This window comes from Haliotis rufescens, unplaced genomic scaffold, assembly GCF_023055435.1.
Source record: "Haliotis rufescens isolate VD_foot unplaced genomic scaffold, xgHalRufe1.0.p SCAF_5, whole genome shotgun sequence".
NCBI classification, from domain to species: domain Eukaryota; kingdom Metazoa; phylum Mollusca; class Gastropoda; order Lepetellida; family Haliotidae; genus Haliotis; species Haliotis rufescens.
Window position 1 is genome coordinate 57,535,899 of NW_025964223.1, and position 27,916 is coordinate 57,563,814.

General features: G+C 39.4%; 1 protein-coding gene across 1 annotated transcript; it reads right to left on the minus strand.

The window, feature by feature from the left end:
- Nucleotides 1–1,442: 1,442 nt before the first annotated feature.
- Nucleotides 1,443–27,522, minus strand: LOC124123605 (aromatic-L-amino-acid decarboxylase-like). Its single transcript, XM_046486812.2, has 13 exons — nucleotides 27,452–27,522; nucleotides 26,564–26,800; nucleotides 12,700–12,813; nucleotides 12,084–12,203; nucleotides 10,875–11,009; nucleotides 8,241–8,384; nucleotides 7,783–7,849; nucleotides 6,962–7,056; nucleotides 6,557–6,624; nucleotides 5,151–5,241; nucleotides 4,273–4,371; nucleotides 3,205–3,306; nucleotides 1,443–2,791 (listed from the first exon to the last, which is right to left on the minus strand). The coding sequence occupies exons 2-13, from the start codon at nucleotides 26,762–26,764 to the stop codon at nucleotides 2,483–2,485; spliced, it is 1,545 nt and encodes a 514-aa protein (XP_046342768.2). The 5' UTR covers nucleotides 26,765–26,800; nucleotides 27,452–27,522; the 3' UTR covers nucleotides 1,443–2,482.
- Between the last annotated feature and the right edge of the window lie 394 nt (nucleotides 27,523–27,916).

The window sequence follows — 27,916 nt, forward strand, 5'->3', positions numbered from 1 at the left end:
TAAGATTATGTGTCAAGTCCTTGGGCTGTTGTTCCTTGGGTTGTCTCGAAGTATGATTGTATATAATGCCAGGGCAGCCTGAGGTGCGCCCCTTGAACACGCCAAATACAAGTCAGCTCAGGCAATAATTTGAAGAGCAATACGTTTCATATAGAGTTTAATTAATCATATAGAGTGCAATTGGCAATCACGAACAAACTTTACAATTTGAAAAAAGCCTTTCCTTTCCAACAGCTGTGAATACGAATAAATGACATATATTACGCAGATCACTGAACCTGACAGCAGAAAAAAAATTAAAATAGAGGATGGTGGGGTAGTCTTGTGGTTAAATAGTTCGCTCGTAACGACGCAATCCTAGGTTCTAATTCACACATCGGTACAACGTGTGAAGCCCATTTCTGGACTCCCCCGCCCTGATATTGCTGGGAATATTGATAAAAGCCATATTCCCTCTTTCATGAACTCATTCATTAATATAGTATTACTGATATTAGAATTGTTAGGAAAGTTTAACAATAATTGATTTAGCAGTTTGTTTTACCATACAACCATGAACCTTGCTTCCTCAAATCATTTGTTCTCTCAAACGAGGAATTGTAATGGTGCCAATATCGTCTATCTGATTATTCGCCCCCACCACCTACTGTAACACATGAAGTGATGTGTTGATTGACTCTTATTTTGATATGTAAATAGAACGGTTGAGTTGGCACAATTCGTGTTTTATGTGAACCCAAATCCTCCTCATTTGTTGACTATTGTGCATAGAAGAACAAAAGAAGGATACACGATAAAATACTTTACTATAAATATATACATAATTATTCATGGTAGTCAGAAAGGGTGGAAATAAAATATAATGACATCAATATTTTGTGCGTTTTCAATTGATCTATGGGTGTAACATAAGTGGTTGTTTCTTGTTGAAAGCCGCCGCACTCAGCAACTTTAAAGCGATATGACGACGACCTGAAAATAATCGTGTCTGCATCAGACAAACCAGTGATTAATATTATTAGCAAAGTCCAATGCCGTCGGAGTACGGTGATTCGCAATCAACCAAATCACCGTGCATCACGAACTATTTACTCGCCTCGTGATGCCCAAGTGGAGGATGAAAACATGTACAGATGCCAGATGAAAATACTTAATCCATAATCACCTGACAAAGGCAATGACTCTTGAAGAAGGTGAGGTGAAATGGGGTTTACCGTCGCGTCCAAGATCATTGCACTTATATATAGCGACGTGCAATGTGTTGCTGCTTGTACTAGTCCGGACTGATGCCAAGTTAGAGTGTTATTCCACTGAGATATCATGCCGCAGTTTAACATGAATACCCCACTCAGACACAGTATACTCAGACTCCGAGCCGACCAGTCCTTCTTTTAGCCCCTTAATGCCGATCGTCAGGCAAGGTAACAACAAGTACTAACTTTTAACCTGTTTTTTGCCGGGGATCGAACCCCGGACCTTCCGCTCTCCGGGCGGATGCTCTACCACTAGACCACATAGGCGGTCGACTCTTGAAGAAACAACAAAGAAACAACAATAAAGAAACAACAGAGACGTGGTCCATGTCTTCAAAGGGAATGAATATCAGTCCCTGGAAGATTCTGAAACAACTCTCTGCCAGGTTTTACCAACCTCTACATCTATGTTTTGACACTTCTGCTGACAATTCAACGGTACGGGTTAGTACTGCTCCTTCTAAATATATCACGTGTTTTGTTTGCAAATGATGTGTTAACTATGAACCAGAAATGTGGTATTTCGCTCAACCCTTTAACTAAATGTTCTGATCAGTCTCTAATTCTCATTAACATATAATATTTATTTTCGATCATTTCTGCTACACAGATGAGGCTTGTTATGTCAAGTATGATGCAGGTTAGTATTTCCACTTGTTTGCATCACAAAGCATCTACACCTCTCATTTAATTACCAGTCTTGTTTGCATAAAAAGGCACATTACATCATATATTTTGATATAAAGATATAAAAGATTTCAGAATTCTTTTTTTTCTGCAAAGGCACATCTTCCAGGGACTGGTTGCAAAGACGAAGTCATAATAAGTCCATTGTAAAATCAAACAAAGCTAAACAAAACTAATGAATATATGTTTGTTGTTTTACGCCGCGCTCAGGGCCCAGTTCCACAAGCGATGGTACTGCTGGGAATGTGGTAAGTCTATGTAGTATGTACGATCATCTTAGCGCTACTGTAGCATTGAGGAACGAGGCCCAGCAGGACGTCGGAGGTATCAAAATCCCGTTCGTCGCCTTTTGCAAGCCCTGGTTGCTGAAGACGAATTCTACACCGGATCATTATGTAATGTACAATGCAATTGTTCACTGTCACAGCGGACGCTCTGTCACCATACAGGATTAGGATGACAATTACAATATGATTAGTATGTCAGCATCACCATCATATCCATCCATTCGTGGTTATAAGTTCCCCTGTGTCAGCAGTTCTCTACATCTTTTTAGAAGTATGATCTTCAACAACATCAGTGGTGGTTGGTGTAACATATTTAGGTAATGGTCCGTCTATGTCGATCATCGGCCTGTAGTTTACGCCGTTCTTTTCATTGAACTTGCCCAGAACACGTTCTGTACATTCCAAGAACACGTTGAACGTGAACCTTATATCATCGGAAGTGGTTGCCTGTGCGCATACAGCCAATCGCAGATAGTAGACGTCTCTGGCAATGGCGGGGATGATGTATATCCGGCCGTCTGTTACTATCTCATCATGAAGGAGTTCTGTCATTCGATTTGGTCCCTTTAGAAAAAAGTAATGCGGAATGAGTTTCGAGGAATGATGATATTCCCTGATTACATTCATGTATGACATAGCAATTTGTAAACTGAAACCACTTATCATCCTCAAAGTATTTTCATCTGTTTCAAGTTAATTCCATTATCGTCAATGGAACCATTGGGCACTACAATTAGCACTTCTTGACAAATATTGCTAAGTGCGGCGTCAAACAGATATTGTTTTTAAATCTAGGTTTGTAAGCACCATACTTGCGCTCGTGGGTTTCACCAAAAAGGTCCTCAACACTTCGGGGTTTCCATCCACATCAAGCTGACATCAGCTTGATATAACTGAAATACTGTTCTAAGCAGCTTTGAACACATCTCACTCACTCACTTAAATAGACTCTTGTGTTATCGAGACAGGAGAGTTACCTTTAACCGGAAGCAGACCAATCCCATAATAACTTCGGCCACAATCTCAAAGCGGTCATCTTGGCTCACCATACTCTCGAACTCTTTAGCAAGACTCACGTGCTGTAAAACATGATTCAGATTAATTCCAATATCTCCATAGATTCCTTAATTATTATTATTATTATTATTATTATTATTATTATTTACAGATTAAAATAAAAAATGCAGCAAAGAGGGTTTGGGTGATCCTGGCATAGTCAGGCTGGTTAGATTCATTATCAGCTCAGAGCCCTTGCCCCCTCTACACGTAGCCCAGACAGCGAATGGGACTTCTCCCAGGAAGCGCTGCTTAGTCAAACCCACCCAGAACTTTTCGGAGAATGTGAAGACTCCCCAACACTGCAGCCTTCTGCATTACCCAGATTGTCAGAAGGGCTGTATTCCTGGTAGCAAACCCGGGTACTCTACCAATGTCAGTCAAGAGATTGGGATGTACCAAACCTAAGGCACCGAGAACAATGGGGAGTCGGACAACTTGGTTATCGGGATGCAAGCGTGACATTTCGAACGCGAGGTCCGCATATTTGCCATGTTTTTCATCAATCTTGACAATCACATTAGTGTCAAAAGGGTCAGAAAATTGATTAATGATTTAAATGATTTCATTGGATTTATCAAAAAGGACAAGATCAGGTTTGTTGCCCTGAAAACGAAAGCCTGTAAACGGGCCTATTCCAAAGATTTTTGTATGTACCATTTCCCATGACGCCCTCTACATATTCCGGGTCGTATCATGGATGGACCTCTGTGTCAAAACCACAAGCATTGCGAAGACGGTAATACAAGGATCGAGCCATTCCATCATGTCGCTTTAGATACTGTGTTTGTGCCACAGCTGGACATCCACTGACAATGTGTTGGCCAGTCTCATTAAATTCATTGCATAATCTACATTTCATATTTACATTTTGATGCCGATTCACACATTGACGGTTTCGAGTGGGAATTGACGGGTCCTGAGCAGCAAACAATATTATTATTATTATTATACAAGATACAAATGAAAATGACGTGTTCAGCATGTACCTTTCGTATGTACTGTCTTATGCCAGACACTCCATACGACCTGATGACGAACCAGAGTTTGAGGGATCGGAATCTTCTGCCGAGAGGAATCTGCCAATGCTGAAACATCAAGGAATATTCAAAACATTAATTATTACACTGATTTCAACGGACCGCTTTTCGCATCATTTCAAATAATACTTGACAAGAAGACATAATTGTGAAACAGTCAATGTGATACTATATATTTCATCAAAATAAACATAATCTTCCACTTATTTTATTCCATGAAGAAACATGATATATTTGGAACAGAATTAGTGACTAAGTTTGCATTCAACTGCGCTTAGAACAGCATTCAGTAATATCGCGGCTTGTTAGGTTGAGGGAGGAAAGCTCAAAGTGATGCAGGTCTTTGACGATAAGCACTTTGGTGAAATCTGGTTGGTTGGTTGGTTTGTTGTTTAACGCCGCACTCAGCAATATTCAAGCTATATGACGGCGGTCTGTAAATAATCGAGTCTAGACTAGACAATCCAGTGATTAATATCAAGAGCATCGATCCACGCAATTGGGATCGATGACATGCATCAACCAAGTCAGCGAGCCTGACCACCCGATCCCGTTAGTCGCTTTTTACGACAAGCATAGTCGCCTTTTACGGCAAGCATGGGTTGCTGAAGATCTATTCTACCCCGGATCTTCACGGGTCGGTGAAATCTGGAAACATAATCGGGCGAATGTGGGATTGTTTTCTGGCACACCTTAACGTACGAAGAGCAGGACCTTAGACGATAAGCCTACCAGTGCCCACAATTTTTTAAATGAAATGTGATGTGGTGTAGACTGTAGCGGAGACATTCCCGTGTGTTAACTCAGAGGAGAAAGGATGGTCCTACCCTGTAATCGGGCACCTTGCCCTGGTCTTGGTGTTTGAGGTATATTGGGTCCACGTTGAAGGCGTCCACCAGCAACGCCCTGTCCTTGATCCTAAAACAACGAATGAGTATTAAATATCACAGCAATATTCCAAGTACATCACAGCAACCTTAAATAATTGAGTTTGGACCAGGTAAACCCGTCAATGAAAATCATGAGCACCGATCCACTTAATCAGGGCACGATGTGACACAACAAGACATGTCCCAGAGTATGACCACCCCGCCCCTTTAAATCTGCACTTGCGACAAGCATACTTTAGGTTACTGACGACCAGTGCCCCCTCCCCGGAATTCTCACAGAGACAGCGTTATAGAAGTAAAGTAGTATTTTCCCAAAAATATGATCGGTGTGGGAACTTTTCTTATATCATGTCTCAAGAACACGGAATATTCGTGATATTACATGTCAGTGTTTGAGGTGAGTGAGTGAGTGAGTTTTACGCCGCTTTTAACAGTATTCCAGTTATATCGCGGCGCAATGTTTGAGGACCTCGTCTGGTAACGAGGGACACCGGTTACCGTACCATGTGCCTTTTGTTAACCTGACTGTTTCTGACGGAAATCAACCAACACGTGGATCATTATATCAACCAAAGGTTTACACATGGTCCAAATTTTAGGACATACAGGCAGTCGTTCTTTAGATGTAATCTTGCTAACCTTATGAAGGTTACACTTGTCAAGTAAACAAACATTATCTCGCAATGTTGTATTTTGGGCCAACTTCACGAAAAACAAACATGGATATAAAATAAAGTAATATTAAGGTCCGATACAATGACATTTTTCTATTAACATATTATACATTAAAGATATAAACCATATTAGATGTAGCAACACAAATAATGTAACGAACAAATGTAACGCCATTTATGACGTACGCGTCCTAATACAATTATTGATTTAAAGATTTTAATATTTGAACTGTAGAAAAGATGGAATTGCTGGTGATTGAAATTGTGGTATTGTCCAGGCTTCCGCTGTTGTTGCCATGGTTTCATTCGTCTTAAGTGTTTAACATAACACCTCTCCTTTACATTTATATAATATTTTCCATGTTGATATTGCCAGGTTTATTTCCTACATGACTTCCTAACATTCAAGACGTGAATCAATTCAATGTTGCTATTGAAGCATGTTATACATAACGTCAATTTAAGTGGAAAAGTAAATTATATATGCCCAACGAAGGGTAGTAAGGTATAAATTAGTTACACACGCGCACACTTGGTGTACCAGCCCATCCTTTTTTGTCCGTGGCATCTCGTAAAGCATTGTAGCCCCCCATACTAAAGGGTCGGTTACTTTGTATGAAAGGCGGGGTTTAAAATAAAATATCAGTCAGATAATGTCCTTCTTCTTACCACATTACTGATAGATCAAAGTTGCATAACATCCATTTGTGAGGGTTCATGCTGAAAGTTTCGGCATACTGAAACAACATAACGAGGAATGCCAACAGTATACAAAAATATGAAACAATTTACTTCTGTTCATGTTATTCGACGTTGAAGTTAAAATGCCGTCAAACGTGTGAGGTTCATATTTTATTTTTATCGTAGGAAAATTGCTATTGCAGCGTTAGAAATGAGCACTAGTTCTATAGTCCTTGCCAAACTGCCAAATAGTCAAGGTATCACAAGGACTAGTAGAAATTTGCCATTATCAAAGGTTTTGATGGATGTTATTATAAGGACTAGTGGTAATGCAGTTAGGATCTATCGCTGTATAGCTCCTTTTAATGAAAACATTCAAGAAACCGTCCTTACCTCGACACCCTTCATATAAGACCTGAACTCGGGACAGACGAAGGCACTCCCGGCATAAGCAGCATCAATGTGTAGCCATATACCCTCCTCCTGACCTGAAATGTTGGTTTATCATGTAAGATTCTCTTGTCATCCACTTGTCAGTTTTACGTACACTCCACACCAAGATTTACTCTATCATTTTAAATAAATCATTCGGTGTGTTGCGTACTAACCAATTCATGCCAGGTCATGTTTCAGGTTAGGTTCAAGAGGAGATGAATGTTACTGCTGATAACCCTTGCTTGTCATAGCGTAATATACTCTATGCCAGCAACGTCTCAAAGTGAAGGAATAGTCGGAACAAGTACGTTTTGAAATAGCTTGAAACGTGTATTTTCAACAGGTTTCTGTTTAGTTTGCCACCACACAATACCAACAATCCGTGAAGAATGAGAGAGCATCGTCATGTTTTACTTAACGTTATGATATTACGAAATTTCAATATATTGAGAGACAGAGAGAGAAGATGAAATGGGTTTAACGCCACGTTCAAGGTTATTGCATTTATATAACATGCAGTGTGTGTGGCTGTTTGTACTTGTCCAGACTACAGCCGGGTTTGTAGTGGGAGACCACAGTTTGTCCTGGACCCCTCACTCATACACAGGATAACCGACCACTCCTTGTTTAACCCCGTTAATGCCGATGCCTGGCAGGGTAACAAGTACCATACCAGGAGAAATCTCATGGACAAACAACTAGATTCCAACATCTTTATCGTTGTTCGCTCTTGACGCATACTGCGTACACGGCCTCAGGAAATAGAATCATGAACTCACATATGGGACCAATCTCTTCCAGGTTGTCGAAAGCACATGTCCCAGTTGTTCCTAAGGAGGCGCACACCTAGAAAAAAGACCAGTGAGTGAGTAAGTGAGTGAGTGAGTGAGTAAGTGTAAGTAGATCACGGCGTGTCAGTTTAATGAAGGAGGAAAGCCGACGTCAACCCCCAAATGGTAGAGGATATAACCAATTTTGTGAATCACACGATTACGAGCATGACACCAATATCCTATGTCTTGTAAGTGGATTGAAAGAAACTGTATATATGTACTTATTTAACATAATGATTTCGTTTTGTCATCGCTATAAGTTATGAATGTAGCAAATGATTCTTAAACAACGTGACAAATAAACAGACCCCTTTGAAGAAGCAAATCGGAAAATGATGACGCATGGTTCAGCAACAATTTCTCTGTCAACTGGGACGGCCGCCCCTCCAATCCTAGATACTCACAAAGAAAGGCAGCAGTCCTTTCGCCCTGTCTTCCTGTATGGCCGCCTTCAGTGTCTCCCCCCTAAGACTGTAGTTCTCATCCGACGGGAGCTTCCTCATCTTCACCTCCCCCAGGAGCCCCGCCCGGTGGACAGAGGAGTTGGCCTGGTGAGAGAGTAGGGCTGATGACTGAGGGCAGTTGTGTGGCATTCTTACTGCGATAGTTAAAACATTACTGCGATACCATGACAATAGGTGAGCAATAATAGCATCAGCATTACGTATTGTATTCCGATCGTCTTTACTTTCCGACAATGAAGATTTGCTAGCAGTCTCGACATGGTGTCGGGTGTTAAAATGAGGTAGAAATGTTAAGATGTAAACTTATGATTTTTCTCACTACACGCGAAATGATTTTGTCCAGTTTACTGTTTATTTCCAACAAAAGCAAAGGTACATAGGTAGGACATACTATGACAATCAGCATCAGTGGTGTTTACAGCAGAACACATACAGTCAAGGAAACAAAGGTAAAAGATTATGAGGGTTTTCAGACACGTTCTAATGTAGTCATGTAAACAATTGTAAACTATTAACAACGGTAACGATTTCTTTTCAAACATAATAATGTTTTTGTTTTTCCTTGCCTTAAATGTTTCTATACTTGATGTATCTCTTGGTACCCGTCATGCTAGATATCTAAGCAGTATTTTCAAAGTGAACACATATATCTTCTTTTAACTTTACAGAAAAAACCACATGTCATCGTTCAACTCTTTCTTTCGCAAACACCCGGTGTCATCACTGATTATCAGTGATCCATTCCTGTTCACGCCTGTTTTTCCTTTTGCGTCAGGTGGGATCTGCTTCGGCGGGTGATCAATGCTCGTTGTTCTATTGCGTTGACATTGATACATAGATTATACGGTGGAGAAATGATTACTGAACACCAAAAGTTCCTGTGACATTGAATAAGATTCAATGCAAAGTTATGTTTTTTACCAAATCTGAAACAATTTCGGTTTGCAACAGATAAAAGACTCCTGTAAGTGTTCAAATGGGTTAATTTGCCATACTGACTCCAGAAAATGCGTGATTTCATAAAAAAACATGAACATGCCAAAATGTCAATATACAAATCAATAGCGTGTGTGTCCACCTCTGGTTGCGATGCAAGCAACACATCTTCGTCTCATGGAATGGACCAGGCGTCGCACAAAGTCCTGTGGGATATCTGTCCATATCTGCTGAAGCATGTTTCGAAGTTCCCGGAGTCTGTGGAACACGTAGTTGACGTCGAAGGCGCCGATCCATCTCATCCCATATGTGCTCGATTGGTGAGAGATCAGGGGAGCGAGCCGGCCAGGGGATGACCTTCACGTAGTTTTGTTGAGAGAATCCTGAACAAGTCGAGCAATAGGAGGCCGGGCGTTGTCATGTTGAAAGGTAATCACTGGGCCATGACGACGCAAAAACGGTAGAACAACAGGGCCAATGATCTCGCCGCGGTAGCGCTGTCCATTGAGATTTCCCTCTACTACTATCAAACGGGCCCTCTGTCTTGCTGTAATCCCACCCCATACCATCACGCTGCCGCTACCGATCATCTTCCATGACACAATGATTGACGTAACGTTCACCTCGACGTCGGTACACTCGAATCCGTCCATCGCTGTGGCTGTGGTGAAAACGAGACTCGTCAGTGAATAGAACTTGTCCCCACTGCATGGCTGTCCAGCGTAGACGCTGTCTGCACCACTGTAGACGTGCTTGACGGTGGTTCCCTGTCAAAATGGGACGTCTGGCGGGTCTTCTGGCGACAATCCCTGCACATCTGAGGCGGCGACGTACGGTTTGTGAAGATATTCGTCGAAGGCCAGGGATGCTTCTTGCAGTCACTGTTGCTGGTGTTTCTGTGAACGTTTAATTGTCTTGCAACATCACGTTGACTCGATCCTGCTTAAAGCATACCAATGGCTCGCAGACGCTCATTTTCGGACAGGCGTGGCATTTCGTTGAATAATTGCGTAATTTTGTTGTTTTTCTGATTGGTTGTTGTCAGCACGATGCTAAACAATGCATATGGAATCTCGTTAACGCACATGTTTTTATACCCATTCTTGGGTAGTGAAATGCATGGGGTTTGCATAAGAGTCAACTTTTGCATGGAATGCATGCTTTTCTGTAGCAGTTGCGTTTTTGTGACATGATTCCATACATGTACTACAATATTGAAAACCAAACTTTACTTGTTTGAAAAATACACAAAAATATTGGTGGCACAGGAACTTGTGTTGTTGAGTATATTTTGAAAAAGAACTTCACATTTTTGGTGGAATATCTATAGTGTCTAAGAAATTTCTTCCATGGCGGTAATATCAATGTTAAAATTCAAAATGAATTAATTAGGAATGATTAAGCCAAAGTGGTGAGAAAAAATGGGAATTGAAGTAAATATGTATGTTACTAGACTTTTGTTTTTATTTACCGAAACTATCGATATATTCTCAGGAGTGTTATCCATGTCAGCGATCGATATTTACACTTGTCATCGATTAAATGCACTAGATTAGCCAGCCTCACAAAGGTGACATGTCGGCTATTATAAACTATTATTACTGAAGACTAATTAACTGACAACTGACGTTTTCTCACCTGATCAGATGAGTAGCCAACTAGTTTTGATATAACTTCCATGTTTTGGAGGTTCGGATTTTGTTCCCTCAGGCGATTGATCTGCTTGGTCCTGGCTGCTAGTAGGCACAGGAACACTGTCTCACTCGCCGTCGACTGGAACACAAACGACAGAAGCGTACATAGTTACTGCATTCTCAGAACAATCAGTGCTGCTTCATAAACGTATTCAAAGTCATTACATACACTGCATAATGTTGTCTTGTCCATGGTTACCCAATTTCCATATATGTTGCTATTTAGCAGTCTCCTTGCACTCAATGACCACTGCCAATTGCAAGAACTCACTGTTGAAGCATGACTTATATTTCTGGATATTTGTCATATTTACATTCAGAGCATTTGCATATGAGGCCTGGACAGTTCCGAAGAAGCCTGCAGAAATCGCTATATGATTCAGCTTTTTGAACATCATTCGGCAGGAGATTCCTGATTCATGAGGCATCATAAGCAAATGACTTCAGAGTGAAGGTTTTACAGTCTTCCTTGAGGACACAGATGACTTTTTCAGACTCAGAGTGCGAGTAGGACAAAGTATTGTCAGTTTAATTTCATGAAGAAAGCTCAACCAGAGTGTAAAATATATCACTAATAAAAATATAAAATAAAATATGACCAAAGATGGAACCCTGTGGGACACCCTTAACGTTTAGCCTGTCGCTGCAATATGGTCCCAGTTTTACCTGCCGTTTCTTGTTATTGAGGTAGTGCTGTAGCCTCATTCGTTAGCCTGTATGCCTGCAGCCTCGCCAATAACAGGTTCTGAGGCGGGCAATGAAAGGCCTTTGCTTGGTCCATCAGTGTGGAAGCGACATATTCAGGGTTATCAAAGGCGTTCGGCCAGTCCTCGTCGTAATGTTGATGTATAATGTATGACACCCTACAGTTATGACACCGCGGTGAAATCCGTCATGTTAACGTATAACGCCCCGACATAATCTACCTGTATGACACCGCCGCCGTTAGGTCCTCAATGTTGACTTAAATGGATAACTTGTGTGACACCACCGCAGGTCTGTCATATTGACGCATAACAATCTTGCATGACCTACCCGAATGATACCGCCACCGGATCCGTAATACTGGCGCATAACACTCCCGTATAACCTACGTTTATGAGACCGTTGCGAAATCCGTCATATGGACCTATAACACTCTTGCGTGACCTACCTGTATGACGCCACCGCCGGGTCCGTGATGCTGATGAAGAAACTCCTCTGGCAGATCTAGCATTTTCCCCAGCCAGTCTGTTGTCACCATCTCTATCTCAGTGCAAGAAGGGCTCGTCGCCTACATCCAGTAAGCGTGTATATATTCTGACATATGAATGTAAGCTGAATATAGCTATGTACATTAAACTACTTTGGATTTTTTCATTGAAGAAAATGGTTAATTAACATACCTGGCGGGAAGAAAGAATATTAATTGTATTGCATGTCATTTCACGTTGGTGATTTTTGATCGGCAGATCTATAAACTCAAGTCGCATTACAATAATAATGCCATGTCATGTCCATGTCCCAGTTTGTTTAAATCATATGTGTTATTTGGGTAGCGGATAAGATCATGAAAAGTTCACCGACTAAAATATTACTTTTTCATTCAAGCAGTACGGTTTCATTGAGGCCTGCTGGGTTCCACAAAACAGATCGGCGCAGGGTATCTGGTGTATATTAACAGGAAAGTAACTTTGTTTTCACATTGATGGACATGACATATTTGCCTAACCTTTTAACGTCAGGGTTTCCGTAGATTGTTGACTTTACTGCATCAAATAGGAACTTACCCATGAGAAGCCAATGCAGCCGATTGCATCACCCAGCATGTCACCCAAGATGGACGGATACGAACTTCCTGCAGCAAAGTATCCATGGAAACGGGGACTATGCCAATGGGTGACCTGAAACATGTGACACGTGTGGATATCAATATCTTTCATTCAGGGTATATATATATATATATATATTGAGCAAATACAAAATTATCAACAGCCAAAGACAACCCAAAAATCTTAGAAAGATTTTGACAAGTTCTAAATTTGATTCTGTTGTCATCACTCCACAGGTTTCTAAGTGCGGTGACAAACGTTGCCTGACTTGCAGCAATATAATTGAAGGCTGTTCAGTCCAAATTACAAAGGACACTAAATTTACTCTAAAACAAAATATGACTTGTGATACTAGAAATGTTATTTACTTGATTGTTTGTAGTGGATGCAATGAAAAGTATATCGGAAAGACAGAACTTAAATTAAAAAGAAGAATGAATCTTCACCGTTCACAAATAAAGCAGCCACAAACCGCACTCTTCCACTCAGTGAACATTTAGAAGCATGTGGAAACGGCAACTTTTTAGTTTTCCCTCTATATAAGCTAAATTTTGATCATGAACCTACATTGTTTCAAAAAGAGCAACATTTCATTCATAAATACGCGCCTAAGTTAAATGTAAAGGCGTAAGTTATTTGTCCATTGTCACCTTGGTATTGTGACGTCATACACTGCAAACACGAAAACGTCGTTGTTTTTTACCGTATATGGTCATTGGACGGAAAAACGACTAAAAAATAATTAAAATTGATTAATTGGTGAGCGTCTAGAAAGTGTCCGGAAAAGGGTCGAGTTTTTCAAGCGTAAAATTGACGGAAAAACGATGCTTTTTGCTCCGCCTTGTACAACTGTTAACGGCCAATCAAATGGCGCTGGTCTCCCGACGCACGTGATGCCTCAGGCTTCCTTTCGGAAGCTTAGGTTTCATATTTCTGGCATGCCTTGCTCTAGTATCTGTCGCGCGCAGTGCAGCGAGATTTGCTGATAAGCCAGTTTTAGGATATGTAACATGTAACTGGAATTCAGACACGCGCCAAGAAGTCAAACCAAACCATGTCACCAAGTTTATTGTGATAACATATCCCTCCGCTATGCACAGTTACCTCTATCGGATAATGGGTTGTGTTTCATTTGGTTATAACAGTAACTATTTTTTTAATGTAAAGTTTACAAGATATACGGCTTTTCCATTGGACGAGAGGTCGTTTACATGACGTTTTTCACGTGACTGTATTCTTGAAATGATGTAAACACTGACTACTTCCACATTCCCGGAGAAAACCCTGGGAATTCCCAAGTACGAATTCATACAGAAGCGTTGTATCGCATAATTTAGACCCTTGAATTTTGAACATAGCGTCTTAGCTTACTCTGGGATAAGTCAGAGAGTTTGGTTGCATGCCTGTTCAAGGATACCCTCGCTACAACCCATCCTAGAGAAACAAACCGAAAAAAACCCCAATAATCCAAACTATCGTTGTGACAATCTACAGCAATCTATGAACTTACCTTAGTAATACTATCTATTTGACACATCTTTACAATGATCACCTTTCAATGATCGGCCAATTGATCAGTGATGACAAAGGCTTGAAATAGCCACAGGTTAATTAACAACTTCGGAAATATCTCCCGTCACGTTTATCGTGTCGGCCATTTTGACGTATTGTACTTGATGGAAATGTATTACGACCATCAGTCATTGTGATTGACTTACTGAGGTAATTCTGTAACAGACCTTCTCATCTAATGAGGATACATTTTGGAATACATTTCTTGTAAACAAACTAAAACAGATGTTCCTGGCTTTTGGGAGAACTATTATATTCCGGATGGCCTATTAAAGCTAGGAGTAAGTCAAGGCACCATGCGTGTATATGATGATATTGATCTGTTATTATATGTGTTTGAATAACGGTTTACGGCGTTAATAAAATACACTGACGCAAGTATATTTTATTCAAATCAATTGGATAATTGAATATGCTTTCTTTTACATATTACATAACATCACTACACAAAATTTGGACAGTTGCAGTAACACACTACGGTGATCGCATTAAACACCACTTTGAACAGTATTTCAGTTATATCACGGTGTATCAGACTGATATGGGATATAAATCCGAAGTGGTTCAGGCCACCCAACGGGTGTTCGCGAAAAGGTGAGCGTATCCTGCCACACAAGTGGCACCCGTCACAAACACATGCAAGGACAAGTCAAATGTTCACCTGAACAAAGCACGGAAACACACAATGATGCCCGTCCTCAGTTTTACCGAGCATGTAAATTATATTGTCCGTCAAAATCATGGACGAGTATAGACAATAGGTTCCTTCAGGTAATACATGTCATACATTTGACAAAATGTATTGACTCAGAGCATTATTGTTAATCACAGCGTATAGACTCGGCATGCAGTTGAACTCATCACCCATCCCATTATTGATAATCCTTCTTGAAGATCTATGAAATCAGAAGCTGCAATAGCGCATTTTAACACTTTATCTTTTAATTGGCATGTTAGACTTCTATTTCATAACTCAGTTTTATATGCATGGATCACTATGGAAGAGACATTGTCGCGTTGTCGTATTGTCGCATTGACGCCCTTACAAAAACAAGCAAAACGTGTCAAAATTAACAAAAGTGCGACAATTCGACAACGCGACATTTTGGCCATTTGTCGCATTGTCGCGTGGTCACATTGTCGCTCTTTGAATAATCTTTTTCTTTATTTTACAAAAGGGCGACGATGCCGTAACGCGACATTTTCAAGGTCAAAATATGTCACGTTGTCGCATTGTCGCCCCTTCACAAATGTGTATAAAAAGCGTAAAGTTCAGTTAATGTTATAGTTAGGGAGCGGTAACCAAGTTATATTTGTTATAGAAGTTCAACCTTGATTATGGGGGCATGATCATGTACATGTACGTCTTGAAATAAAAACACAAGTCCGTCCGCGAGTCCATAACGTTTTATTGTGATCTCTCTACAAGCGCTTAGTGTTCAACTCCCAGTTCCAAACACGTAGTACCTCATCAACAATCCACATACCTCTAGTGCAGTCGTCTTCCGGAAGATCTTACTCTTGACCGTATTAGACAACTGACGAGTGCACACCTGTGACCTCGTTACAACCCCCGTGAGATGTTTGCCGAAGGGAGAGGGGTAGGAAATGCGTGCTCCAGCCCTGCGCAGAGCTCGCGACACACTGTACACTGCATGTTGTATACAGTATATTGCAGTTGATATATTGTATACTGCAATGCATGTGATACTTATTTGCGGAAAAGTTTTTTCAAGATTCAAGATTCAATTTGCATTTATTTCTTATACAACAGACCGCCGTCATATATCATTGGAATACTGCTGAGAGCGGCGTTAGAACAATTTATTTTCATAATGGAGCGCTGCAGTCATTTAAAATAAAACCGTATACATATGTAGTACAAACTCACTCACTCTGTTTCGAATATTCAGCAGAAAATATATTATTAACCAGGTCTTTGGGGAGAGATATCAGATTTTTATAAGCAGTCAAATAGGGATGATAAAGGACCCCTCGCTGATTAGGTTCTTGTTTACTTAAGAGCAGAGTTGGCCATGTTAGATGATATAACCAAAATCCAGGAGCTCCGGCGGGGGCCAAACTGGTCTTGTTATTGTGTGGTATGAGCTGTGACGGAGACCCAAGAGAATAATGTAAACATGAGACCAAAACAGCTCCAGCCTGAAATTAAGAAATTGTTCTGTGCTTCTTTTTAATTGTATTATTTTCATTTTGTAGACATGGATAGACCAACTAGGAAAGAAATTGATGGAATATTAAAATCACATGTTACCACTGATCCACTTGAATTCATCACACAATAATATATGAGTATTTGATATAACGGCATTTGATTATGGGGGCATGATCATGTACATGTTCACTGTAGTAATGTGCATACTAGTCAACTTGATTATAATTTTTATTATAGTGTAGCGCGGCATCAACGATTACTATATGATATCCTCACTTGTGATGTATTGACATCGAACAATGGACAACAATTCGAAATTCTTTTTTGAGCTATAAATAGGTTCAATAGGGACAGTGCCGGTGTCAGTAAAATTTTCGAAGTTAAAAATATGTATCTACAAAATATAATCTGAAGCAGCCAAGAACAATATTTTTTATTAATTCTTACTTTCATGGATAGAATTGAGGCAATCTAGACTTGAGCTGGATTCCTTTTAAATTTATTCTCTATGGTCTGGGAGAGGTACTAGGGCGTCAGTATCGCATAGAGAACTTGGTCAGTGTAATCGGATATGTTGCGGAGTTTCGGGTTTGGGCTGTTTGCTGAATAGAACAAGGGCTCACGAACAGGGGCACAATGTAGAGATTAAATCATTACCACCTCTGTTTATATCAGATATGTTATTGTGATTTGAAATCTCTTTTGAACAATTGCGAGTTATTGTATACTCTGTATTCTTTCGTCATGGTAGAATATATATTTTTGAATTATCCACAAATAATGAGAACTACAATGTAAACCTCTCTCTGGAGACATACAATAATACTACTGAAGGGCATATCTGAAAAATGGGACAAATCGACCAATATTTCTTTCTTAAATACTACCCGTTACAGGCATTCTAATCATTAAAATTTACTTTGTATAGTTTTAAAGTCAAATAATAGCAAATTGTGTATCTTTCTACAATTTGAATTCATAATAATTTCTGTAACAAAACCTTAACATCAGATAGTGATATTAACGAATATGATCTACACTGTGATAAATGAATTATTAATTTCGTATTATGAATTAAATAAACTGAAATGTGATAGTACAAACAAATTATTTTAATCTGTTCTTGACATGCATCAACCAAGTCTGACCACCCGATTATGTTAGTCGCCTTTGTACAAGCATTGGTTGTTGAAGGCCTATTCTAACCCGGATCTGCACGGGTATTTTTTTTAATAATAAGGTACGATGAAATTCTGTATATGTCTATAATAAGTGTGTAAAAGTAGATGGTTAATATGTCCATACACGCCAATTAAATGGGTTAGACTGCATATGGTTCAATGATGAGCTCCATATTTCAAGACATGTATTTGATATGCATAATAACTCTACAAAAGCTACACAATGGCGACAAAACGGTACAAACATTACAGATACCAATAATACATTTTTGAACATGAGATACATATAATTACTTTGAAGTTAAAACATTTATCCAAATAGAAAATTATAAGGATTAAAAAATATACACTTCCGACATGTTTCGTATTTTGTTTTCGTTTGGAGAGAGAAGTAGTAACTGGTATCTGATGGGTGAAAACAGGTGTCGAGTCGCTGTCTCAGATGGCTCAAATTTCGTAGCTCTAAAGATCACGACGGCAATACAGACCGTGACGTAGTTTGTCTCACAGTCCCTGATCCATATTATTTTTCCTTCCGCCCAGGCCTTACTGCAATGCCATAGCCTAGGTGAAACAAGCCTAGGTGTTCAACAGGTTCAGCCTGGAATATCCATCCCACTGGGTATCCTTTTAAATTTAAATATAGTTTCTCATTTTAATCAAAATAATATATTTTCAGCGTTAGTCTAACCGTGAAGTACAACTATCCCAAAGATCCCATGCATGTCTATATATCTTCAGACAGACGCTCCATGTTCCTATCGATATGTGTCCAAAGACAAGTGAATCAGATATTACAGCACTGGTGAATAGGTTATATGCACATGTAAGCGTCGATCCTACAATATCCCGCAAAATACATATATGCTGATGAATTAACGTAGTAATACTACGCAAATATATGTCCAGATGTATACATCAGTTTCATCTCGTGATCTTTATTCGTGCTTTAAGCTCTTTTTCTACAGGAGATTATTCGGTGTGACATCACACCAGAAAGACAGGTCCAAATTCAAGTCATAATTTCATGGTCCGTCTTGTATGTTGGTAACCAATATCGCAATATGACTGAATATTGCTAAACGTGGTATTAACCCGATTACTCACATAATTATTCCATTTTTTTTCATGCACGTTCTACAATCATCTACGAACACTATCTATAAGGAGGTATATCTATATTCATCCAAATATCCATACATATATGTCCACATATATATGTATAAAGCAAGTCGTCTTCCTTAATAGGTAAATGCTAAGCATTTCCTCTGTATGTATTTATATATGTAAATGTCGTTTTAATGTCAACGCTGATGCAATGAACGTACCACAGACCTGATGCTAGAATAACATCTAATCTCTGAAATGAACATATTTTACAGAAAAAAAACAGTTGTTAAACAATAGTTATAAAATATAATAAAAAGGAACCAAAAGACTTTTTTCCTTTTGCCAAATATTGGGCTGTATTGGACATATTTGTTTCAGGGTCTGCATGACAGACAAACATCCCTGATGCCTTTAAGTATAAAGGTAAGTAAGTATAGCTATTGTATATATTCAAATATGTTTGTGATTAACCCAACCTTGAAAAATATTGTAAGATGAGTGGTAACTATTTATGTCATTATTTCAAATTAGAATAATAGCACATCAGGAAGGCATGGCACTTTAATATACGTATCTTGTTTACCCAATAGTTTTTTTAAGTAAGAGCAGCATGTATATCGAGAGTATAGGTTTAGTGCGTGACTTATCACACATTACTTTCAGAAAGTGTGCATATTCTGTTTATCGGCAATAAATGACATAAGACGATTCATACGGGTAAATACGATTTACTTAAGAACTAGTATAGGTTACTTAAGGTTAGGGGGAAATGTATGTAATTAACAGAACTTTGGGCGGGTTTAAAGGATTTGGGTCCTGGCTTGCGCTTTGTGTTGGACGTGAAGACGGCATTTCCAAGTTTGACGTATCAATGACAAAAATGATGTCAGATGCAATTCTCTGCCTTTTCGGGTGAACAATTGGCTTGCCTTTGCATGTGTTTGTGGCGGGTGCCACTAGTCGTTCGGAATGAGCTCGCGTTTTTGCGAGCATCCAGTGTCATCATTTTGTATGGTGAATCATGAAACATGTTCATGGTGTTGTCGTTATCGTGCAGTTGGCGCTACTTTTGGCAAGGGTTTCTTGTGATAATGGCAAGGCTTATGTCGCTTTTGTTGACTGATAAACATGAAAAGATATAATGTTAGTGTATATGGTCATGTAATTAAGAAACAAACGACGAGTGGGGGTTGTTTATTGTTCGATAAACAACGACCACGACTCGTTTATTTCTATATGAGATATCAACATTACGATCAGCCTCTTTAAGGGTGTTAAATTAGGAAAAAGTACACGCTTTAAACTATTTACCCGTACTTAAATAATGATGACTCCTTGAATAGAATCCGACCGCGGCCATGCCAGAGAAATCCATTTGATGAACAGGAGGGTTTGAATTTGGTCTTACCCGCATATTCTCACAATTTTCTCGTCGATTATCTGTTCCTTTTCTCCCAATACCGATTGTCATATCGCTCTCATTTTCGGATGTGATTGTTCGGGCACTGCGTTTATCTACCTTCTCCAGCTACATCTATTGGGAACAACTCACTAGACACCTGCCTCTCACAAATAACGTCAAATTTACGACGTCCTCAAGTTGCGAGTGCATGTTCTAATCTCAATAAATGACGTCATGATAGAACAATGTTTTATCGTGAAATAAATATCGCTTCCTTCTTTGTTCTTTGCGATTTATCGCGTAGTTATCTTATATCATCAAATGTCAATTTCTCATTGCTTTATCATGACGTATCCGTGTCATAACCAATCATGTAGCAATAGCATACACAAATATTGTTGACTTCAACGTAGAATAGTGTCATGAAATATGATAATCCGTTTGTGTCCAATATTTCTGGTTGATAAATCAAACACATTCTTACTTTTAAGAATAGCGACTATACATAATTATATCACTTATCAGGTCTCTAACATTTGCAAAATAAAACAAATTTAAAAATACAACTGAACCAAAATGTATGTATGTTGTAATATCCTTAAGTTACTGAGTGCGGCATTAAACAACAAACAAACAAAACATAATATCTTTAAGAATTATATTAACAATTCCGATGCTTAAAAATAATCACCACAATCTCCATACCTCTTTCTCTATGTTTAATATGAAAACATAATAACTTTTTTTTAATAATCTTAAGGGATAATAATGGCAATACTATCATAATAATATCCTCATTATTTATGTTACTTATCCTCAAGTGACGTAGTCCTCCACACTATACATTCAGTAAAGAAGCCCATGAACATATTAATTATGTAACATACAATAGTGGAAATTAGATGAACAGTTGAAGTTAGCAAATGATATTATTCGGTCGAACGTCTATCAGCCACTACATTATTGAATTGTGAGTCTACAGTAATTTTTTCAAGACTACTCTCATAAATGTCATGACGCATTTTAGGACAGGGTTCTATAATCGCATTAATGTGCTGACTTATTAATGCGTTAATTTGATGATTTACAGTATTTATGAAGAACATTTCACGTGGGACCAACAGAGGGAATTATGACTATCGACTTGCTAATTATTTTTGATATTCATGCTGGCTCAAACGATCTATTGGTTTGATGTGTGTGTGTGTGTGTGTGTGTGTGTGTGTGTGTGTGTGTGTGTGTGTGTGTGTGTGTGTGTGTGTGTGTGTGTGTGTGTGTGTGTGTGTGTGTGTGTGTGAATGTGTGTGTCTGTCTGTCTGTCTGTCTGTGTGTGTGAAAGTGAGTGAAACAAAAGACATTAGTACATGCACACCAAGTCCCCCATCCCAAGTCTGCCTGTATCAATACTCATACCTGCCACATCCTCAACCACTTAACTTACTCACACAATCATCTCACAACACGTTCGCCAACCCTCGTATCACAAAGCATGCACGCACGCACACACACATCGCATTCTTCTTTCCCCACCATTATGTCTACGTCAGCCATCATGGATCCATGCGCATGCTTTCTTACATAATCCATCCTCCCACCGTTCCCCAACATCCATCGAACTATAACTATATCCGTCCTCATGTATCGGTATTCGTGCTTACATACATACACCCTCCAACCATTCCCCTACAACTATCCCACTATAACTATAACTACAACCGCCTTCGTGCATCCGCACTCATGTTCACATTGCATTGCATGCATCGAATTACGCGTTTAAAATATCGTAACTATTTTACAATATGTACATATTAAATATCAGCAAACAGAGAGTATTTTAACGCAATAGATTTCATCCGTCAAAACATCACAGAAAGAAGGGCAGCCTGGAATTGTACAATGGCATCAGAATGCACTAAGAAGCTCAACTGGTCAGGAGGTGAGAGTTGCGGAAGATTACGATAAACTTCAGTTACAGATCTCCATTACGAATATCTAAAGTGTGAATAAAGTTTAATAAAGTTCACAGTTTGCTAGGACGTGTTCTGCATTCCTGCAGATTTAGCAATGACCTTAGCTATAAAAGGTATGTCTAAATGCTCATGTAGACAAAGACCCAACTGTTTATAGGCATGACCATATTATATTCTACGCAAATATCACCACATTTAAAAACAAAGCTAGATTGAGTCTTTGACTTTGAAGGTCATTAAGAAGTGATACAAATAAGGAAAAAGATTATGGATGTCAACGTCTTTATTATGAGGAACACAACGTTTCGGAGTATACACTTACTCCTTCATCAGGTGAGTAAATGCTATGAGGCAGAGAACATATATATGTACCTGTAAGAACAACAAAAGTAAATAGATAGCAAAGAAGGAAACGTAACAAGGGAAGCCAACAGATAATTGGCGCTGATTACCCCGGCCTCCCGTTTGCCCATTGTCTATTGCCCATTACCAGTCATTCATAAGTTAAGTTTTGGCTTTAATTTGTCCATTGATAATCAACCATCAGCGTCTATTATATCAACCCTAAAAAGTACGAGAATATGTAGTTTACTGAGAAAGTGTTATCCAAATATAATATGTGTTACAGTTGACCACTTTCTTAATGGCATTGTGGGTTCAAAGCTTTTTCGGCCATGGGAGCCCTGACATTTTTCATTTGTCAGAGGGGTAAAAAAATATGTGATCTGGACTAACAGTTGTCGGACTTTATTTTTGGTTCGGTGGCTGGGTTAGATCGCTGACTTTGTGTGCTGGCGATTGGGTGCCTCACTCACAATGTGGGTTCAAATCCCGGACGGGACTCAACCCAAAAAAGGAAGAAAGAGTTATCCCAATTATAACATTTGTTGTCAAGAAAGTACAATAAATGTATATTCGGCTTTGGATGGACGGTAAAACACACTTATTTATTAACTTGCATCGGAAATTGAATGTTCGGCTTAATTGTTATTGATGAACATGTAATAATATATTTTTAAAGAAATAAAACAGTGACATAATAAGTACAACTTTATGTGAGCACAAGTAGCTCTATTGGAATGAGATGAATAAGTGTTATAAAGTTGTAAGCTTCTTCACAGCCGTGTAACTATGAATTGACCAGAGGCTATCAGCAGTATTTCCTGTCCAGGTTATTTAGGTCCGGGCGAGCGCGTGTGTGTGTGTGTGTGTGTGTGTGTGTGTGTGTGTGTGTGTGTGTGTGTGTGTGTGTGTGTGTGCGTGCGTGCGCGCGTGTTAGCGTGTGCGTGTGCGTGCGTCTGTGTGTGTGTGCGTGTGTGTGTAAATGTGGGCCTGTTGGATATTACATAAAACATTCATCTTGAGCGGGATGGAAGTTCGAGTTGGATAAGCATGTTAACTATATGATCTTCTTGAAGTAGAGAATGCCGCGCATGAATGTATTAATGAGATTCACGGGTACATCGGGCCTTTTCGTCACCAGGAATACCCACAGTGGAGACTTAAATGGGGATAGAGTACACAATGAGCTACCTGGTAGATTGTGTGTCATTAAACCGGACAACGTTGGTCTTTGACTGATTGTGGCGTAAAACACACTTGTTAATGTACTTGTATCGGAAACTGAATGTTCATCTTAATTGTTATTGATGAACACGTAATATATTTTTATAGAAATAAAACAGTGACATAATAACTACAACATGTGTGTGTGTGTATGTATGTGTGTGTGTGTGTGTGTGTGTGTGTGTGTGTGTGTGTTTGGGGGGGGGGGGGGGGGGGTTGGGGTGAGAGTGGGGATAGATGATAGATTTAGCAACAAGTAAAGTCATCTTGAGCGGGACGGTATTCGCAGATGGATTAGCATATGAACTATTATTCTCTTTAGGTAGAAAATGAGGATCAACGATGTTCGACCTTGTAGAAGTGTGTAATCAAACCTCACAGCATTGGTTTTTGACTGACTGTGGCGTCAAAACAAACTCATGCATTTACTTGAACTGAATGTTCATCCATATTGTTATGGAGAGTCACGGAGCCGTGTTCCAGAGAACAGGGTGTCATCAGATAAAAAATAAAGTAATTATAGGATTACCAGAAAAAAGGGATATAACACCAAAGCCAATAAGCTTCGCTCAGGAACACCAGAGTAAGCCAGTACAAGATTGAAAACTGCCCCATAATTATGTATGACAGGCTTGTCGGGTATTGCCACATGTATATGTGAAAACAAAGTTATTAAAATGAAGAGCAAAACTGATGAAAGTTATCAATAAACGTGTATAAGTGTTATATCGTCACTGCAAAAATAATGATTGTTAGTCTTTAGTATTAAAATTCAAATACGTTATATCTGTATTAGCGATATTGTCTACATTCCACCGGTGAGTAAGCGTTAGCCTTACTATCTCGTAGTATAAATATTGAAAGAAATTGTATTTCTGAAGACATCACGATACAGTTTTTACGATGTATCACGTCTGCACTAGCGCTTGATAACAGCCTTGTGTTTGGGTGTTTCAGTAGTTTAAATCACTGCTCTTGATATTGTTGATTAAACTTTGATACTATGGTAGATGCAAGAACACAATCGGCCGGAATACAATGTTTAATACTGGTCCACTTCCATATGACTATATAGCATACAATAAGCTTTCGGGTCCCGTTTGGATCGGTTTGGGTGGCAGCCCAGATAGCCATAGAATAGGTTCATCTCAGAATCTCCCATATCACTGGGGCTCCCCTTCAATTGAAATGGAGTTACTTGTTTCCTTCAAAACTGTACAGTTTTAGAGACTAAACATTAGTCTGAATAGACATCACCAGTTTGGAATTGTACTATTCCGAACTTATCACGAGACTGTGTTTATGAATCATTGTCAAATAGTGATGACATTAAATCTAGGAAACAATAAGCGAAACCGCGCATGCACAGAACGGAAGATTTGGACAGGGCATTAAGCAACCCGCATGCGCAGAACGATTGATTTCAGTACTTCCGCTAAGCGCTTCGAGTGCAGCGTCAAACTCGGGCCTGTAATCTAACACGCGAGAACTGACCAATGAAATCTGAGAAGTAGAAATACCGGTAGACGTCGTTGCTTGATTGGCAATGTCAATCAAGAAAGGGTGGAGCTTGATAATATCGTTCTCCTGTAAATTCCGATGTCAAATAACGACGTTATTTGGACGGAAAAACGATGGTTTGAAAACGTCCAAATAACGTCGTTTTTCCGTCCAATGACCATACGGAAAAAAACGACGTTTTCGTGTTTGCAGTGATAGTTTCCTAAATGTTATGACGTCACGTAACTATATGTTACTACTTCATGTCCGTTATTCAGTTATGGCCTGATAAGACTCGTACGTGGTACGAGTTGAAAGCGCTAGCCTATTAAAACTGTGTTCAATCTTACTCCACTTATTTAATTATTTAATTATAACTATTACAAAGTCATATATATACACACACTAGGAGTTGAAGCTGCAGTAGTAATAGCAGTAGTAGTGGTAGCTGCAGAGGGTAGTAGTAGTATTGGTAGTGGTAATAGTAGGAGAAGTAGTTGAAACAAAGGTTGTAGTAGTAGCAACAGTAACAGTAGTAGTAGTAATAGCAGCAGTAGCAGTAGTGGTTGTAGTGTCAGTGGTGGTGGTGGTAGTAGAAGTAGTAAGAGCAGTAGGAGTAGTGTCGGTGGTAACAGTGGTGGTAATAATAATAGTAGTAGTAGTAGTGGTAGTAGTAGTAGAAGCAGCAGCAACAGTAGTAGTACTAGTCAAGTAGTAGAAGTAGTAGTACAATGTAGTAGTAGCGTATTCCATCACTGAAAGGAATAACTGGAAAAAACAAATTACAAGTACACTCGTCCCCAGGTCTCCATGTTGATATTAATTTATGACATCGCAGCCAAGTCGTCATGTTGACGCATTTGCAACTCGCCTGACCGACTCCAGATCGTCATGCTGACGTATTACTCAACATCACCGCGAAGTCCGTCATATTGACGTATACCTGACCTCAAGATAAGATATAAATAACGTGACAACAAAGTGAGGCGATGTACCTATATGCCCTTTACTTGTATATTGCGTATACATTATGAAAACAAAATACGTAACATCTCAGCTCCCCTGAAAAGATAATGGCCAAACCCTTCATGCCACTAATGGTACAGTTTGATACCGTAAATCAAATCCTCAAGATAGTTTTGTTTGTTTGTTGCCTAACGCTGAGCCGGCGTCCTGTAAATAAGATAATCTGGATAAGAAAAACAAATGTTCGATAGTATAAGCAACGTCACGCGCCGTCAGGGTACTATCACACGCAATCAACCAAATCTCCGAGCCTGACCACCTGATCCATGACGCAACTAGATAATATAGGTTTCTGAGAATCAACCCCCAGATAACTTACCCCAGGCATCACGACGTCCTCCACGTCCTTGAAGATGTCCTCCCACGTCTCTGGTGCCTCCGGTGCTTCCTCTCTCATCATTGACGTCAGATACCCTGGTCTGACGCGATGCATGACGTCACGATCTCGTATATTCTCGTAGTAGTCCGCGATATAATCCACCATTTCTCTGCCATGTCTCCGAAATTCTTCCGCATTCATTGCTAAAAGTGAATGACACTTAGAGTACCTTATTGTCTGGAAAATACAATTATATGCAATGAAAACATTAGTTCTTATCAAACATGAAACACATTTGCAAATCTTAGTCTTGAACATGATATGCTCCGCACCTCTACGCGTACTTTTAATTGGTTGTTACAATGAAAGGTATAACACGCTATCTCGTCTTTGGACCCTGTTTGGCACAACCGAAATGTCAAAGTTTAAAACTGTGTGGTAATAGTACGGACTTTATCAGTTGAAAGTACATAAAAGTCAGCTTGAGTTAAAGGTATGCTCCTGTAAAATGCTTCCTGAACAGATTAGCTTTAAGAAAACATAAGTGCTCAAAACAAGCATGTGTGAAAAATAAAATCTTGTTCTCATGTCTTCAGTGATACAGATCCTGGGGGCGAACACGTCGCTATATAAGTGCAATAATCTTAGACGCGACGTTAAACCCCATTTCACCTCTCAACATGCTCAGCATATTCTGATAAGAATCAAGTACCTAACACAATTTATGCCATTGGTATTATACGATAGTAGGGATCGATAAAAACAGGCGTTTCATGTTTTGCAGATCAATCAACGAGTAATTACTGCAATCCCCTTTTATATATCATATGACATTTATGTCTGAAATACAGAGTGAGTGATCATGAGTTTCGTATGAAAGTGATTTACCTCTGCCTGTCCTTGTTGACACGAATATGTCTGACCCAACTCTGCACTGTGACTTTTAGTACCTTAGAAGACTGGGCTATCTGGGCAGAATAAATGTGATAACCGAGCTTGTGAGTGGCTGTATCCTCGAAGGGGGTTGAAGTAGTGTAAAATTATTGTCACCCTGAGAGGGTATGTAAGACCACGTCTTTCAAAGTAAACTGACGTCCAAAAGAAACTTTACCAGAGTTTGAAATCACTCTTGCTCAAAAACAACAAAACATACATGCATAAAGTAGAGTGTATTGAGAAGATCAATATATCAACATAATCAACACTGAAAATGACAATCATACCGCGACCGAGAATGACGTCAGAGCCCCCCAAAGTTGGGTGTGGTACAAAACTCAAGCTTTCAGAATCATGGACAATAGGCAGAGTACATAAACAATCGCTCACGTTCAATAACAAGTCATTAGTAGCGTG